At 37.5% G+C, this 18098-nt stretch overlaps 1 protein-coding gene across 3 annotated transcripts in view; it reads right to left on the minus strand.

Annotated features, from left to right (window-relative positions):
* Window positions 1–18098, minus strand: part of SYNE1 (spectrin repeat containing nuclear envelope protein 1) — a 444246-nt gene that overhangs the window by 175383 nt on the left and 250765 nt on the right. For all 3 annotated transcript variants that reach the window (XM_045865766.2, XM_064598231.1, XM_064598230.1), the window contains 8 exons: window positions 17778–17945; window positions 15684–15860; window positions 13367–13513; window positions 11671–11796; window positions 10156–10332; window positions 8689–8954; window positions 4964–7124; window positions 172–509 (listed from right to left, as the gene is read on the minus strand). In XM_045865766.2, the coding sequence (XP_045721722.2) occupies window positions 172–509; window positions 4964–7124; window positions 8689–8954; window positions 10156–10332; window positions 11671–11796; window positions 13367–13513; window positions 15684–15860; window positions 17778–17945 (3560 nt within the window). The remainder of the gene's footprint in view (window positions 1–171; window positions 510–4963; window positions 7125–8688; window positions 8955–10155; window positions 10333–11670; window positions 11797–13366; window positions 13514–15683; window positions 15861–17777; window positions 17946–18098) is intronic.

Here is an 18098-nt window from a genome sequence, read left to right on the forward strand (position 1 = left end):
AATAAGCAACATAAAATCACACATTTCTATGGAGAGCTCTGGTGGAATATGTCTAATGATACTTAAGAGAGAAGAATGAATTTACATGCTAATGTACATCATTGGCATATTCCTCTTTTCCATGTGAAAATTCATTTCACTGGAATATAAAGACTAAAACAACTCTAATACCTCTGCAAGAGATCTAACTGGGCATGGGAGTCCTGTATTATCCTCTGGCTCTTCTCTTCCAGGGAAGCCATTTTCTGTGCTAGGTCCTCTTTTCCAGTTGGCTTGAGGAGTGGGTCCAAGCTGGCTACCAGGCCTTGGAGCTCTTCCAGATTGCTGTGGAACTGATCTTCTGTACTAAAAAATTCCATGTGGCTTTTGAGATTTTCCTCTGCATGCTCCACGTCTAGACCATTGCCTGCCAGTTGTAACATTTCATGAGCATCCTCAAGCCAGTCGTTAGCTGCTTGAGATACTTGATAGTACCTTTGACATTGACTATATATTTGAGTTAAGGCAGCCTGAAAAACAGTAATGGCAAACACAATCAACTCTCAATTGCAATGTATTTACTGGAAATAGTTTAATTTTTTTCCACTTCTTTTCCAGTCCTCAGTCATGTGGGTATATGCTATAAGTGAATTGATAAGTTGGTGGAATTTTTTTAGGCACAATTCACCATTACTTTTTTCCTTCTCCTATTTGTGTTATGATTTTATTATGGCAGTTAAAATAAATAAACATGGACACAAGTAAAATAGAAATTTTTTGGTGGTATCTTGACTACTTCTGAAGCTTTGTTCTCTCCCTTTTAAAAATAAATATATAATGCTTTGCAATATATGAGAGGCTGAATATTTACCAAAGTGAAATAATGTCTCAGTTGGTTGGAAGTATAATGCCAGTGGGAATGCAAACTGGTAAAGCCACTATGGAAAGGAGTATGGAAGTTCTTAAAGAAATTAAAAATAGAACCACCATAGAATCTAGCAATCCCACTTTGAAATTAAAAATAGAACCAGCACAGAATCTAGCAATCCCACTTCTGGGTATTTACCCAAAAGATAAATGAAATCATCTTGAAAAGATATCTGTACTCCTATGTTATAGCAGCATTTTTCACTAGCCAAGGTATGGAAACAACCTAAGTGTTCATCCACAGATGAATGGTTAAAGAAAATGTAGTATACAAAAATAAATTCAAAATGGATTAAATGTGATACCTAAAACATTAAAGTCCTAGAAAAAAAGATAGGCAGTAATTTCTTTGACATTGGTCTTAGCTACATTTTTCTAGATGTCTCCTCAGGCAAAGGAAACAAAAACAAAAATGAACTACTGGAACTGCACCAAAATGAAAATCTTTTGCAGAACAAAGGAAACCATCAATGAAACAAAAAGGTAACCTACTGAATGGAAGATATTCACAAATGATATATCCAATTGGGGGTTAATATCTGAAATATATAAAAAGAACTTATACAACTCAATACCAAAACCCCCACAAATAATCCAATTAAAATGGGCGGAGGATCTGAATAGACATTTTTCCAAAGAACACATACAGATGGCAAATACACACATGAAAAGATGCTCAACATCACTCTTCATCTGGGCAATAAAAATCAAAACCACAATGAGATATCATCTTACACCTGTCAGAATGAAGAGCATCAAAATGCAAGAAATAACAAGTGTTGGTGAGGATGCAGAGAAAAAGGAACCTTCATGCCCTGTTGGTGGGAATGTAAACTGGTGCAGCCACTGTGGAAAACAGTATGGAGGCTCCTCAACAAGTTAAAAAATAGAAATACCATATGATCCAGTAATTCCATTACTGGGTAATTACCCAGAGAAAATGAAAACATATTCAAAGGATATATGCACCCCTATGTTTAAAGAAGCATTATTTGCAATAGCCAAGATATGGAAGCAACCCAAGTGTCCATCGAAAGATGAATGGATAAGGAAGCTGTGGTATATATACACAATGGAATACTACCCAGCCATAAGAACAAAGGCGATCTTGCCATTTGTGACAACATGGATGGAGCTAGAGGGTATTATGCTAGGTGACAGAAGTCAGACAAAGACAAACCATATGATTTCACTTATATGTAGAATATAAAAACAGAACAAGCAAATAAAAAGCAGAAATAGACCCATAAATACAGAGAACAAACTGATGGTGGCCAGAGGAGAGGTGGGTGAGGGGGATGGGCAAATGAGTGAAGGGAAGTGGGAGGCAAAAACTTCGAGTTATGGAAGGAATAAGTCACAGGAATGAAAGGTACAGCTTAGGGACTATAGTCAGTGGTATTGTAATAGTGTTGTATGTTGACAAATGGTAGCTACACTTACGGTGAGCACAGCATGACATATGACTCGTCAAATCATTATGTCACATACCTGAAACTAATGTAATGTGTATCAACCATACTTCAATTAGAGAAAAAAAGAAAAGAAACTATGGTATATTATGAATATTATTCAGCCTTAAAAAAGAAGGAAGTCCTGTCATTTGAGAAAACATGGTTGAACCTGGAAGATATGATGCTAAGCAAAATAAGCCAGACACAGAGAGACAAATACCACAAGGTCTCACTTAATATATGGAATCTAAAGAAAAAAAAGTTGAAATCATAGAAATTAAACAGACTAGTGGTTCATAGGGGGGCTAGGGGGAGATTGGTAAAATGGTACAATTTTTAGTTTTAAGTTGAATAAAGTCTGAGGATCTAATGTGTAACATGGTGACTATAATTGATAACACTGTATTGTATAATTGAAATTTGCAAAGACATTAGAAATTAAATTTTAGGTTCTCACCTAAACAAAAAATGTGAGGTGATGGATGTATTAATTCACTCAATGGGGGAAATCTTTTCACAGTGTTTACATATATCAAACCATTACATTGTACGCTTTAAATATCTTAGAATTTTATCTGTCAGTTAACCCTCAATAAAGATGGGTGTGGGAGGAAGGAAGTATAACAACACCAAACTTCCAAACTGGCATTCACCAGACTAAACAGCAATTTGTGGAAGTGAACTAGTAGTCCATAAGTTTTGAATAGAGACTAAAACAGAAAAGTTTAAGAATGGGAAGCTGACCCCATAAAGTGAAATCCATCCACATCCAGAAGGAAAGGAAAGACTGTAACTGGCCAGCAGTGACTGGACAAGACAAGCCATTATTGTGCAATCAGACGCAGAAAGTACGTGCAAGACTAGCACTTAATAAGGGAAGAATGTGGATGGCCAAGCAAAGAATCAGTGGTAGAGAGAGTGATGCCCCTGGAACCACAACCTTCAATTACTGAAACCAAGACAATCAATAAGACAATCAATCACAAGATGGAAGAAGTAGGGACAACTTAACAGATTCAAGATTTTCGTTCAAAAATAAAAAAATCAGCAGAAGCAAGCTAACAGGACAGATGTTTCTCAGGAATGAAAATTCCAGGTAACTTCTGTCCTGATTCTTCATTCTAGGTTAAATACTTTATGGCTACAGGGAAATTAAAAAAAAAAAATTTAACAGTGACCTTGAATCAACCTGAAAAGGTAGAAGTATACTAACTAGACTATAGTTTAAGAAGTCAGAACTTTAGCTGATGAAGTTTCTCAAGATTTTTCCCAAATATTAAGATTATCGGTGTGAGGTGGCAAGTGGGAACCCCCTGGGAGCCTGTGGGGTTGAAAAAAAAACAAATATTAAGATTTTAAAAAGATTTATTATTTAGTGTTAACCTTATTCTATGCGGAAAAAAAAAGTTAAGTGATAGCTAAGACTCATTGGGGGCTACTTCTGTCTCCATCAGGCCCTATACTGAGAATATAAATCTAAGAAGGAAATATTAGTATCCTTCCTCCACAGAGCAGAGGCTGAGATTTAAGGGATGTGAATCATTTTCCCAATATCAAATAACTAAGATTAAAACCCAGGTGTGCCTTACTCCAAAGCTTTAGCTGCCATGTTATCCTAAGGAAAACTCTTTTACTTAAATGGCTGGTTCAACCAGGATAGAACTGGGGACTGAGGACAGATGTGGAAAAAAAGAGCCAAAGGATAAGTAAGTAAACTTCTGGGCGCTATTATATCTCTTATTTTCGAACACATAGAACTTGCAAGCCTCAGAACAAGCTGCAGTTAGGTTGTCAAACTGGGAAGTTCTGTGCACACTCTCATTTCTTTGTTATCCCCAAGTCAAGTCGTGAACGAATCTTTTAGTCTTGCTTCTGCTGTGCTGTGGGGGAGCAAGAGAAGATGAGGAAAGGATGAAGAGAAGGGGCAACTGATGAGAGGTCCCACAGGAAGTGTGGCTCAACATCAGGTCAGGACTGCATCTTGTCCACAATGCCTCCTTCGGAGGCTCTTCATCTAGCGCTAATCTTAGAAACGCCAGGCTTCAGATTGTTTAAAAAGGCATCACTGATTATTCTCTGCTAGTTAATTTATTTTAGTATTAATGTACTCATGAGTGGTATTGATTATATTAGTGCTATCATGTATTATTTCTCCTAGAGGTGAGAGAGAACTGAGGTATCACGGTGTTATAACTAAGGACAAGTCGAAACGTGGAATACATGAGATTAATACCATGCATGTAAGCGATAAAGATACTAAAGATGATTCTATGTAGTATCAAAAAAGAAATATAAGGGTGCCTGGGTGGCTCAGTCAGTTAAGCATTCGACTCTTGATTTCCACTCAGGTCATGATCTCAGGGTCATGAGGTTGAGCCCCCAGTCAGGCTCTGCGCTGGGCATGGAATCTTTTTGAGATTCTCTCCCTCCCTCTCCCCCCTGCCCTTCCCCCTGTCTCTCTCTGTTTCTAAAAAAAGAAAAGAAAAGAAAAGAAATATTGAATGAAGCAATTCTAACCAAAAACAAAAACTAAGGAATTTCTCACAACTGTTTTACAAATAAGCAGAGCGGAAAAAAGAAAAGAGAAGCTCTAGCATACCAACCTGTCTGGTGCGTAAAGCTTCCTGAACATCTCCATCCAGCTTTGAGAGCTCAGCAAGAGTGTGCTGTAAATCGGCAGAAATCAGCTCTTTGGCTTTCGTGAATTTCTCCTTCTCCTTGTTACTCAGGGCATTCATTATTCTCAGGCTGGACTGTACCTCTTCCTGATGAATTTGGATCTTTCTGATCTCCTCCTGGATGTCCTGTAGGCTCAGGTCCAGGCACACCAGCCCACTTAGCTCCGCCTTCACACTCCTCAGCCAGTCCAGGGAGCGGCTCAGCTCTGTCTGGAAGTCTATACTCTGCACCATGCGGCTCTCACACTCTGTCACTGTCGTGCCAATGGCAGAAGTCAACAGTTTTAACTCCTCTTGCCAGGACTGGATCTGTTGCTTGGCTTTCTCATAAGCCAAGGGATCAAGGTGTGGAACCAGATCTTCAAGATGCACGGTCACTTGTTTTAGTACAATTCCTGAATCCTGAAGACTTCCTGCCAGAGAGTGATACATTTTGAGCTTCTCCTCTGCAGGAAGGGTCTCCTCATTCACTTTGGACTGCTCTGTTTTCACAGCCTCTAGTTGTTTTTCTAGCTGGTGGCACATCTTTTCATGCTCTTGATAAGCACTGGTGGTATCTTCTAGTAAGCTAACCCTTTGTTCTGTTTGTCGCTTCAGCCTGTGGTACAAGGTGACAAGTTGCAGCATCTTGTCTGGCTGCCAAGGCTGACCTGTGCTTCTAAAACTTTCTTTCTTCTGGTTCAGTTCATCCACTGCTTCCCCGAGGCCTGCCACCTCTCCCAAAAGGGCTCTGCAACCTTCCTGAAGAGATAGAGCCTCTTCAACTCTCAGGTCAGCGGGGACTTTGCTCATCTTTAAGAACTGGTCTTCAAGTTCACTCAGAGACTGGACTGTCAATTCGATCAAGGAAGCATACTCTTTCCGAGTAAGAATTGCTTCTTGGACTTTATAGAACTTGTCTTTAGCCAACGCAACAATTACATTAAATTGCAGGGGCAGAGCATTTAGCTTCTCATTGAGGTAGGAATGATCGACTTCATTCAGCGATGGCAATATGGCCTGCCCAGTTCTCTGTAGTGTAAGCAGGAGATTCTCATATTCTGGAGATTGTTCAAGAATGTGTTGGTATTTGGCCAGTTGTGTATGAAGCTCAGGACTCTCATTCATTAGGTTGATTTCAGGAAACGTAATAATATCTGCTTGTTTTAGCCAATGACAAGCCTTATCAAAATCTTCCTTAAAATGTTTCCTAGAAACTAAATTTTTCTCTAGTTCTTGTAGCCGATGGCTACACTTTTGTAAAACGGTGTCATAGATGCTCTGCAATTCCTGAAGCTTACCTAGTACTTCACTCTTTTCCTGCTCTGTGGCTCCTTTCATTAATTCACGACCCTGAGCCCAAAGTCCAGTGACTTCATTCTGGTAAGTCTTGAGGCTGGCTTGCGCACTCTTACATGTCTTAACTTGTTTGCTCACATCATCGGGTAACAGGCAAATGTGCTCACGGAACATTATCTTTCGCTCATGTTGCTGAATTTGGCTGGTTGCCTGGAATACCGCCATGAGGAACTGGGCTTTCTCCGACAAGGCCTTGTTTAAGTACTTTCGTCTCTGGCCCACTAAGTCGCTGAGACAATTCACATGTCTCTGTGCATCAGAGAGTGCCTTCTGGATTATCTGCCGCTCATTTAGGCCAAGATCGGCCATCACCCTGTCAGCATCCTTTATGAGTGATTTCAGGAGCATCTGTTTGGCCTCCAGTTCACTGCAAATGGCGAGGTGATCCATAAGGAGGTTCTGAGCCATATCTGGTGGGGGGCTCTGCTTCAGGGCCTCAGCAATGTTGGGCTGTTGTTCTTCTGCCCACTCCATCAGCTCCTGAAACCTGGACTGCACCACATTTAACTCCTCCAGGTTGGTGACTGACACCTGGATTTTCCTTTTAAAAAGGTCCTCGAGCTGAAACCAACGTTGTTCAAGGTGACTTGTCTGTTCTTTGACTAATTCTTTGTCATCTAAATTCAGATGTTCTATCATTTTTTGCTTTTGATCTTTCAGATCCTCAATAGCCTGCTTTCTCTCCTGCAGAGCTAGGGCTAACTTTTTCAAAGCTTCTAGATGCACAGCTGTACTCTCTGCATCAGATCTATAAATATATTGAAAGATATACAAATAAATTAGCTTTGATTAATATCTATGTATGTTCATACCATGTTAAATTACACTTCAACATTTTTTAAAAGTGGATGGTCTTAGCTTAAGGTAGCTCAATTCATGGTTTACTAAAGAGGTTCTATGATTATTATGGACCCATATATTTCTGTATCAGAAGTTGAACCAAAACAAGTTGCCTTGATACTTCTCTGTGCTTCTTCTTCTGGCTAACGCTGCCTTCCCATCACATCTGACATGAACTTTTAGCTTCCTCCTCTGGCTCTTATCAATTGAGCAGGATCTGCATATTAACAACATTCCTGGATGATTTGTGTAAACGCTAAATATTGACAAGCACTGATCTACTGCATTCTTAAAGAAATTCAAAAGTCATTCACGAGCTATGTGCTCTCCTACGAGAAGCTCCAATAGACAATATAGCACTAGTTTAATCTGTAAGATACAACCAATGACTTTAACAGCCACGCATCTGTGTACTGAGATATTTTTTGCTTATCAATAGAAATCTTTAAAAATAAGTGTGAAATGCAAAGAATTCTCAACCCTTTGACGATAAAACACGCATGAGAAAAAGGAATCTTGTAAGTCTCTTTCAATTATAAAATGATCAGTTCTGAAGGAGGAAGAATAGGGTTGGGAGGCAGTATGATGAGATCTGTTTAAGCCTTATTAGGTCTAAGGTGTCTGTGGGTCAACCAGATGGAGATGCCTATTATAAACTCAAAATACGGGTTTTTGCTGATATTTACTGGATTCATCCCAAAGACTAGTAGATTGTTGAGCATCAAAGAAAAGTAAACAAATCAGAAAATAGTGCATCTCCTTTCAAAAACACCACTATAATTTAACTACATCTAGAATAATGTTTTCAGTTTTAATTTTTACAAATTAATAAATCTAGGCAGAAGAAGTATAGATTTTAACAATTATAGTGATCAGAAGTATAGAAAAAGATTTCCATATGATGACCTGGTATATGTGGCAGAAAAGGAAATCCTTTTCAAACAACAAGCTAAGAGGGCTTCAGTTGCTACAAAATCACAAACGACACACATTAATTGAATTCAAATTGTTCACTAATTTCTAGAATTCCACAAGTACAAGACAATTTGACTGAATTATACAGAATGTACTACTTTACAGAATTGCCAAGAAACCTACAGAATACATAGATTCAAGAAGGATTCATTTCATGAATTGATAGATGATCGTCCCATAACTATAATTAAACAAAACTAGAAATACTCTTGGGATATTCTTTGAAGTTACAGTGTAACAGTCTTTGGAATATCCCTTAAGGTCATAGGGGAAAATGTTTTCAAACATTTTCCTCCTACTCACTGGTTAAATTAATACTGAGCAAGAAAAATCATGACTCTGTAGCCATATGACAACATTAGATTCTTAATAATATTTTATCAGTATTTATAATGATAGATAATAGATACTTAAAATCTAAGACATTTTTGATTTTTCTAAAAGTTAGGAAATTTCTGGCTTAGCATTTTGGTGAGCCACTGGAGAATTGCTGTTACCTGGCTAAGTTATCCCATTCTGTAGTAAATTTTTCTAAGAACACTTCAACAACATTCATACAGTCATGGTAATCTCTTGTTCTCTGAAGATCTTCTTCCCTTTGCAAGCACAGATTGTTAGACTGAAGACACAGATCTAACCACTGGTCATTTAAGTGACTTATTTCCTTGTGTTCAGGAGACTCCTGCTTCTTGGTTAACTTATTCACCCTTTCTGTAATAGCAGCCACTGATGCCTGTTTGCACTGTAGCTTCTTAACAAAATCCTGAAGGACAACAACAACAACAACAAAATGAATGATGTGTAATAACCACCCCCCATCCAATAAATACAGAGGGAGACATAGATATAATACTTCCAAACGCTTCAAGTATCTGAAGAATGTATAATGAGTGGGTCATGAGGGACAAAGAGAAAGTCTAAAAATCATACCTATTTATGAATACAAATTTTCAAGTATATAAGAATCAAAGGATAACTGGTATTTTCCTTTACTATGTTACTTTGAAAAGTATAAAGAAAACTGATAAATGTGAAACAATACTATAGTCATTAAGAAAAAAAAAAGGTAATATTTTTATCTTAAAGTGCAGTCCTGGTTTTCTAAAAATTTTTAGAGTTCATTGCTTTTGAGAAAAAAAATCTAATTTAGCTCCATTCTTCTTTCTGCATATGCAAACAATATTCCAGTAGAAAATATAAATGCTCACAATCATGACAAAAATAAATCTTAAATTTTGTTAAAAATCTGGTACAACTTCCAATCAAGTTAATATACTTTAAGTAATTTTCTATTACATTTAAGCTGTATATAAATATATAATATAAATTCTATTTCTATTACACTTAAAATTAATTATATATATATTTTTTAAAGATTTTATTTATTTACTTGACACAGAGAGAGAGACAATGAGAGCAGGAACACAAGCAGGGGGAGTGGGAGAGGGAGAAGCAGGCTTCCCACCGAGCAGGGAGTTCGATGCGGGGCTCGATCCCAGGACTCCAGGATCATGACCTGAGTCGAAGGCAGACGCCCAATGACTGAGCCACCCAGGCACCCCATAAAATTAATTATATATTAATACATACTTTATAGGTTAGATAGATTTAATTAACCGATACATTTACAGTCCTACAGCTTTAGCAATATTGTGATGAAAAGCTAGTAAATAATAAAGCTTCATGTTTGTTTAGTGGCAGCATCTTCTGGCTCTATTGACTAAACCACAACTGCTTTGTACAGAAACAAGCTACAGAGGGAATGTCCTTCGATCCAAATAGCTAATTAGAGCTCCAAGAAAATATCTGAATATTTACTTTCTCATCTTTCCTTTCCTGGCACCAAATGAAGGTTGTTCTGAGTCTATCTCATTCCTTAAGTAGCTATACTAATGTTGAAGGATTGGCTGCCACATACCAGTCAGAGTCTCCTTTATCTCCCCTGGAGACCCATTAATTCCTACCTTCACTTGGGAAACCATGTTCTGTGCAATGTTGAGCTCCAGTTCTGAGTGTCTTCTCTTCATATTCTGTAGTTGCTGATCAGCATCCTGGAGGTAAATCCAAAGCTCAGCCTTCATGTGCTTGATCTCTCCCCAGCCCTGAGTTAAATTCTGTGCCTGGGCAAGTCTTTGTTCAATCTTAAGAGAACACAGAGGCAAAATTTAGCAGCAATAGACAGAAACATTGAGGTTTAGTGAACCAAACATGTAATCCTTTAGGCTGTCCATGTACACAGGCCAACATACATGTACATGTATGTGCATGTATATGCAAACATCACACACACACACACTGTAATAAAGCCAAAATGAATTCTTTATTTGCTTGAAGAAAAGCAGATTTTCTTTTTCTTTTTATATTTATATTTTCTAAAGACTTTAAGTGTCGAAGACTTATGCCATGTGATTTCAATTAGTTGTGAAGCTCTAGAAGTTTTAACAATTTTTTAGGCCAGAACTGCCTTAGTGGTTTTTTATATCGGGCATTTTAGGAGACACATCTGCTTGACTGTCTCATGAATTTGGTCTTGGGGTTAACTAGAAAAGACTTATATTGTTCACTATTGTGCATTTGTTGGTAATTACAAAACACCAAGTAATGAATGCTTTGGATATATTTTTAGATCAGCTTCACTGGTTTTCAAAATCAGGTAATTTATTTCAATAAATAACTTCTTTAAAAATACATATGAACTACATCATCTTTCACAGGGATTTAAAGAGAGATTTGCTTTGATAATATAAAAGTAAGAAAAAAACGACATTATTTTAATATCTACATTATTATTTAACTATTTAACTTCTTCAATACTTTTTTCCTTTTTATCCTTTTACTATTTCTGTGAATATTCAATCAATTAAATATCAAAAGCAAGTCTTCTTTTTTTTTTTTTTTAAACCTAAACGTATTGCCTTGACAAAATTTAAGGCAGTGCTGGGGAACACTTGGCTTCTATGTTGCCATCTACTGTGGGTGAGTAATGCGAACTCCTCACAGCATTTTCCCACGGAGCCCAGACACAGCTTCAGAATCCTTCTCAACACCACACTCAGTCACTGCCCATGGATTAGGAGGGTCTTGACGGATGGCATGCTTTCTGCCATCCCTAATATAAAGCAAGAATCAGGAACCATTTTTAATTAAGTATTACCTAAAGAAAAAGTTGGAAAAAAAAAAGTACAAAAATGTGAGTGGAAAAATCAGAAAAGAGGGGGAGAGAATGGTAATTAAGGAGAAAAGAGGAGAGGAAAGAGGCACTAATGATTGGCTGTCCAATGGAACGAAAAGTTCCAATTCTATGGCATCAGTACCAGTGTGCTTACTTTCCGTGACTTAGTTGAAACTCAAATATCCATTTATTATAATAGCTGTAGGAGCATCACAGAAAGAATAATCCAAGGAGATATTTTCTTTCGCATCTAACATCAGGCAAGAGGATAAACAGACAAATCCAATGTGATTTTTTAACTTTTTACCATTTGCTCTGTTTGTTGAATGTCTTTTGCTGTGGTTTTCACTGAAGAGTTTGACAAGTCACACATGGAGCAGAGGAGATCTAAGTAAGTCCTTGCCTGTTCCTGCAAAGCTCTGAAGTGTTTGAACTGGAAAAAAAAAAACCAAACTTGTCAGAGTGAAAGAGAAACATGCTATATTTAGACAGCAAATATTTGTACCATTTGTAGTATTTTGTTGACATTTCAAAAATAACCTTGCTATGCTCAATATTTTCACCCTTGTTACAAATGACACATAGTGGTGACTTGCAGGAAGGCATTCCTGGCAGGGATCCATTTGTCCAGCAGCTGCTTCTCAATGTAATTAGTCTGTACGGTCTAGGAAGGGGAACACCCAAGAAACTTCTACAGTCTTTCCAGATTCTCTGCTCTCATTCTAGCTTATTTTCCATTTCAGAGAAAGGATCAGTAGCCTACCCTGGCCTGCTTCTTCACATGTTTTTGCATATTCTGGAGACAGAAAGTAAAAGGTCATTGTGCATTTGTAGACTTCAATAGAGTTTGGTAAAAATACAGATGGCTGGGCTTTTTTTCTCTGCAGAAAGTTCATATAGTGCTCTTCCCTTTTCATAACCCCAAGAAAGGCTGATATAGGTGGATCTTCATACACAGAAACACAGAGAGGTGTGTTTCTATGAAGATACTCAGAGTGTATGCAAGCTCTATGTTAGATACTGGGTAGAAAGAAGTACCCCAAACAAAACCCTTGTTTCCATGGAGCTTGCATTCTTATGAGAGAGACAGATAATATATAAACAAATAAACAAACATGCAATGCAACGTTTGGTAGTGATAAACACCACGTAGCAGAATAAAGGAAAGTGAGTATGATGAAAGGCACTGTTACTTTGGGAAGAATGTACCTCCAAGACCTCTCTGAGGAACAGAACTGAATTCAGGGAAGGAGCAAATCATGCCATGGGGTGATGAAGGGGACAGCAGGTGCAAAGCCCTGAGGCTGGAGCAGAGTGACCCAGTAGGAACAAAGATCAAAGAGGTGGGGGGGGGCAAACCATGGAAGACCTTATAGGGTAGTTGACCGTACATCCAAATTTGTTGGGTTTATGCCTCTATGCCTTTTTAACCTTAGAACTATTGACATTTGAAGCCAAGTAAACCTTAGCTGGAGGGGCTGTCCTGATCATTGCTGGGTGCTTAGCAGTTTCCCTGGCTGATACCAACAGCATCCCCACCACTCCCAGGGGTGACAAACAAAACTGTCTTCAGACATTGCCAAGTGTCCCATGGGGAACACAAACCACCCCTCCTTTCTGTTTACAAATCATGTACATTGTGGTATAACATTTGAATTTCTTCAGAACTTTCAGAAGTAAGTATACTTAGAATCATCACTTTACATACGGAACCACCGAGACTCAGAGAAATTAAGTGACATACCCATGGTCACCCTGCTGAGTAGTTACTAGAGTTGATGTCTTGGTCACAGTGCCCATGCTCTTTCTATTCCACCAGGCTGACCATCAGTATCAGGTTCATCTTCCTAGCTAGAACATGAACTTGACTAGAATCAAGCTCCGACCTTATGTATACTTTTATGCACTCAGGAGCCAGCACACAATTTGGCACATAAGTACTTAATATAATTGTGCTGAACGAATGAATCACAACCTAACATAAACTTTCGGGAGTCTACTACCTGCTTCATGGCTTCTGCCCTGCTAAGAGGTGGATGCTGGCTTGGCTTTAGATCCGGCTGGACTGCAGAGAGCCAGGCCTGGCATTGCTGCAGAGTGTCCTGTCGGCTAACATGCTTCTGAAGTTCATGTTCCAAACTCTGGTACACCTGAGATAAAACAATCATGCTGTGGTTATGAGAATGTTCAAAAAATATCTGCTGATCTCTATAAAGATCACTGGATGCCAATGAAACACACGGACAAGTCCATGAATGTTCCCTACAGGACTCCCCAGTACCATATACATATCTAAGGAGTTTGCATAAGTTCCAAAATGTTGCAAAGCTCAGTGGCCATCTTCATTTTATAATTTCTCAACCCACACATTGTAATATAATACCCTGGCTGGGGGAAGAGAATGTAGGCGGGGTTAATGTAACCGTAGAAATGTGTTAGAATACAAGACATCTTTGAAGTAAATTGTCAAACATAAATCAGAGGTTTTGCAGTCCCCACCTTCCCCATGGTATAATAACTGCACTTTTTGTTGAAGCTAGAAACTAAACATAAAGATAAAATACCGTATCATGAAAAGGTAACTGATATTTCTCTAACTGAAATGCTTCTGCTTTAAGAATATGGTCAAATTGGAACTAAACTACCACATAAGGAAAGGGATAGTTGGATGCCCTCATTTCATTTTAGAAGCTTTGCTCCAGGACAACAATGATCTAGAATAATCCAAACATTTTCTAGTATGTCTATTCAATTAACTAATCCTCAACCAGCCAACCAATTTCCATTTTATTCATAGACATATTGAGAAACTGTATGTGTCTCCTTGAAATCAAGGTGAAATATTATCTATAATGTTTTTCTGAGCAAACTATTCTATTTAAAAAAAGAAGAAGGAAAAAAGAAGGAAATTAAGTTAGCCTGGCTTTTTATTAAGACAAGTGAAACAATAATTGAATTCTGCTTTTCTCTGTTATCTATTAAACTCATCATCTTCATCCGATACTGGCACTGTCTCTTATTTATTCTTATTGTAGCAGAACTAAAAAGAAAAAAGGTGTTTTGTTCTCTTTACTATTTTTACACACTCTGATTATGTTCTTAGAGTTTCATTTGCTTTTTAAAATTTTATTTTTAAGCTACGTGTTTGTCTTTTGAATATTTACCAATTTTTTTTTTTCAATTTGTGAAATCCTTAATGTGTACTTGCTAACAGTCAGTGTTGAAAATAATCTCTGCTGGAGAAGGGCACTAAGCAGCTCACCAGAAATCTCCATGCTGTTTTATTTCGCCTCACTCCCTTTTCCCGTCCATGTCCTCATCTGCAATTATCTGTTAGATTTACTTTGTCCCTCTTTCTTCTTAACTTTTTTTCCTTTTTTTAAAATTTAAATTCAATTAATTAACATATAGTATATTATTGGTTTCAGAGGTAGACGTCAGTGATTCATCAGTCTTATGCAACACCCAGTGCTCATCACATGTGCCCTCCTTAATGCCCATCACCCAGTTACCCCATCCCCCACCCCCCTTCCCCTGTTCTTTTTTCTTAACTTTTTGAACGTGAATTTTTCAAGTCTGGGAAGTCAGCTAATGTCACCCAGCATTTTTTTTTTTTTTCCAATCATGATGAAGACAGAGCATTCTTCCTATGTCACATGTGTATCTCCAGTTCTTACTGGCTAGCCCAGACAAAAATACATGGACTTTTTGCAAAGCCACTTAAGAATTCTAAAATAATAAAAAAACAATTCACTTATTTTACCTAATTTTTGTTAGAGGAGTGATTCTTATTCATCTTAGACTTATTTCTGTAACATTAAGAATTCCATTTTAATGGAAGTACACCCATTAAATTATAACTAAAATTTGGTACTAACTCCATCCAATTTCTATATGAACTCATAAAAATACTGAATTGGAGTAGAACCTAGGCAGCATAGAGTTAGACAGAAAATAATTATTGTGAAAATTACAGAATAAGTTTACTTTGGTGTTGGAGAATAAATGGCAAATTAGAAGTACTGATAGTGTGCAAATAAAAGCAAAACAAAATTTTTAAAAATTTTCATAATCAATCTATGAAATAAAGGGATTGGGTAAAACTGAGTATCTGAAACTCACCACTTCATCATATCAATCAAATGTATGATAGTTCTGTGTCCACACGGAGACTATGAAACCTATCCTCTTATTTCCTGTCTGGACATGCAACAAAACTAACCTAGAAACTGAAGATCAAAGCTATTTTTAAAAACCTCTAGATTGTACAGACTTTCTCCTTAATTCATCATCATTCTAGAATGTTCCAGGCATACTCACCCTCTGAGCTGTACTGCAGATAGCCGAGTAACTATCTTTTGTGCCCTGCAGATGAGCATGCACATTTTGTTTTAGTTTTGCTTGAAGGTGGTCTGCACACTGGCTGATCAAATTGTCGCCTTTAATTTTAAGGTTGTTCAAGCGGTCTTCAAAACCAGCAATTTCTTCCATCATTGCCTGCAAAAATGAAAGAAATACAGAGTTCTCATAATTCCATTTTCAGTTTTTAAATGACCAATTTATCAAAGTTTAAAATCAATAATTTCACTATTTAATGATGTTTTTGAATGAGTTTTGCAATCTGTCTTAGTTACCATACTAACAAACAAACAAACAAAATGTATGTTTTCAGGGATACTCTAATGGGAAGGGTTAATGAGTTTAATGGAATAAGATATATAGGGATGATGCAGGAACTACTAAGACTAGAGTGAATTCATGGCTGATCTCAGTTATAGTTACAGAGATATATGTTCCATGGCATTATTATCAGCAAAAAGGATGTTCATACATTTTTCAGCTCTATAAATTATAATTCTGATATAATTTATACCTAAAATAATCTAATTACTATTTAATCTAATTTAATAATATCTATCTAATAATACAATATCTGGTTGATATAATAATTTAGTATCTAATTAGTAATTTGTTTATATCATATCTAACTTACATTGAATAGTATTTATACTAATAAAAATAATATTTACCATGCACCATTTATTAAGCACCTGGTATAGTCCAGGAACTATATACATCCTGATAAATGTATATTATTATCCTCATTTTACAGATAAGGAGACTGAAGGACAGAGAGGTTATATAATGTGCTCCAGGTCATACAGCTGGTAAATAGCAGAGCCCCAGCCTCTGGACCTGGGGCTGTCTGACTCCAGCTTGTCACACCACTATCCCCACATGTGTTCTCTAGTGAGCACTCTTCATAGACCACTTAGAGCAGGGTATCAACTTTTTCAAATCAGGCTTTAATTTCCTTAATGCTAGTCAATACTATTGACCAAGTGGTACATTCCAACACAAGGATTTCCTGGGTGGATACATCAATACATTTAAGAGAAACTCTAGTGGTCCCTCAGCAGCCCAGAGTCCACCACTTTTTTTGTGATGGTGCTGGTTTAATTGTTATCATATATCCACCATAATGAAAAGAACCATTTGTCTTTGAGCTGTTATAGAACCACTACATCATGAGATGACTGAGGGTATTTCCTCAGTGCCTAACAGAATATATTTCTATTTTTATTCGTATTTGCTAAATAAAATTTCCTCCTACATTATAAGGAACCCTAAAGCCTAGAGAGGTTAACTGGCTTTCCTAAGACACACTAGATCGTCACCACATCATGACTACAATTTAGTTTCCCGTTAAGGTCACCAAAATTGCTCCATAAAATTGTATTTATCCGAGAACTCTTTCCATAAAATTGTGACCATATGACATCTGTCATCTGGCACATATAATTACTACAAATATATATTAATAAAGATAAGGACACTGTGTATTAGTATCATACTTCGTGGCTTACAAAATGCTTTCATGTACATCATCACTTGTGATGACCAAAATAGCTGTATGGGGTGGCATCATTCCTGCAGAACAGCAAAAGGAGGAGACTCAGAGAGGTTAAGTTCCCTGAGCTGGGAACAACAGAGTCTGGCTAGAATCCAGCCTTTCTGATTACTATTCCTGTATCCTATCTTTGGCTACACTCTTCTAAAATAAAGAGAATCTCTTCCTCTGATGAATTACTTCATAAATATTAAATTCTGTGGGGAAAAAAAAGCTATTAGCTGGGAAAAATGCCACAATGTGTTCAGAAGTTGAAAGCCAAGATTTAACTGTTGTTGCTTCACAGAAATAGGGACATTCAACTGTTCTCAGTTACCAGATGTTCTTGAGACTCAGAACTGATTCCTTAAGTACGGTTGTTATGATCCAGAGATGGGCTCCCTCTCCCTCTCTCTCTCTCTCTCTCTCTCTCTCTCTCACACACACACACACATACACACACACACAGAGCATAGCTGCTAAAGCCACCCTGCATTCTTCAGCTCTTCAGCGATGAGGCGTACCTTGTGGTGGGCCAGTTGCTGAGTAATTGTCTCGAGACTGCTTGTCTCCATGAGGTCGGGCACCACCAACCTGCCTGACATCTGCAGCAGCCACTTTTCTACTTCTTGGAGGTCACTGTTATAATCTTCGTGATCTTTGACTTTTGCCTCGAGGCTGCAGACATGCTCCTGTGAAGCCAAGTGCCCATTAGAGATGAATTTCAAGCCACAAATATACTCAGAACTGCTTTATATTTTTAAAAACCCCATGCAACTCATAGGGTAGATACAGCTACCTATTTCAAAAAATTACTAGGAACAGAAAAAACATAAAGAATCATC

The sequence above is a fragment of the Mirounga angustirostris genome, unplaced genomic scaffold (genome assembly GCF_029215605.1).
Source record: "Mirounga angustirostris isolate CCGP_5_RB_7025 unplaced genomic scaffold, mMirAng1.0.hap1 SCAF_8, whole genome shotgun sequence".
NCBI classification, from domain to species: Eukaryota; Metazoa; Chordata; class Mammalia; order Carnivora; family Phocidae; genus Mirounga; species Mirounga angustirostris.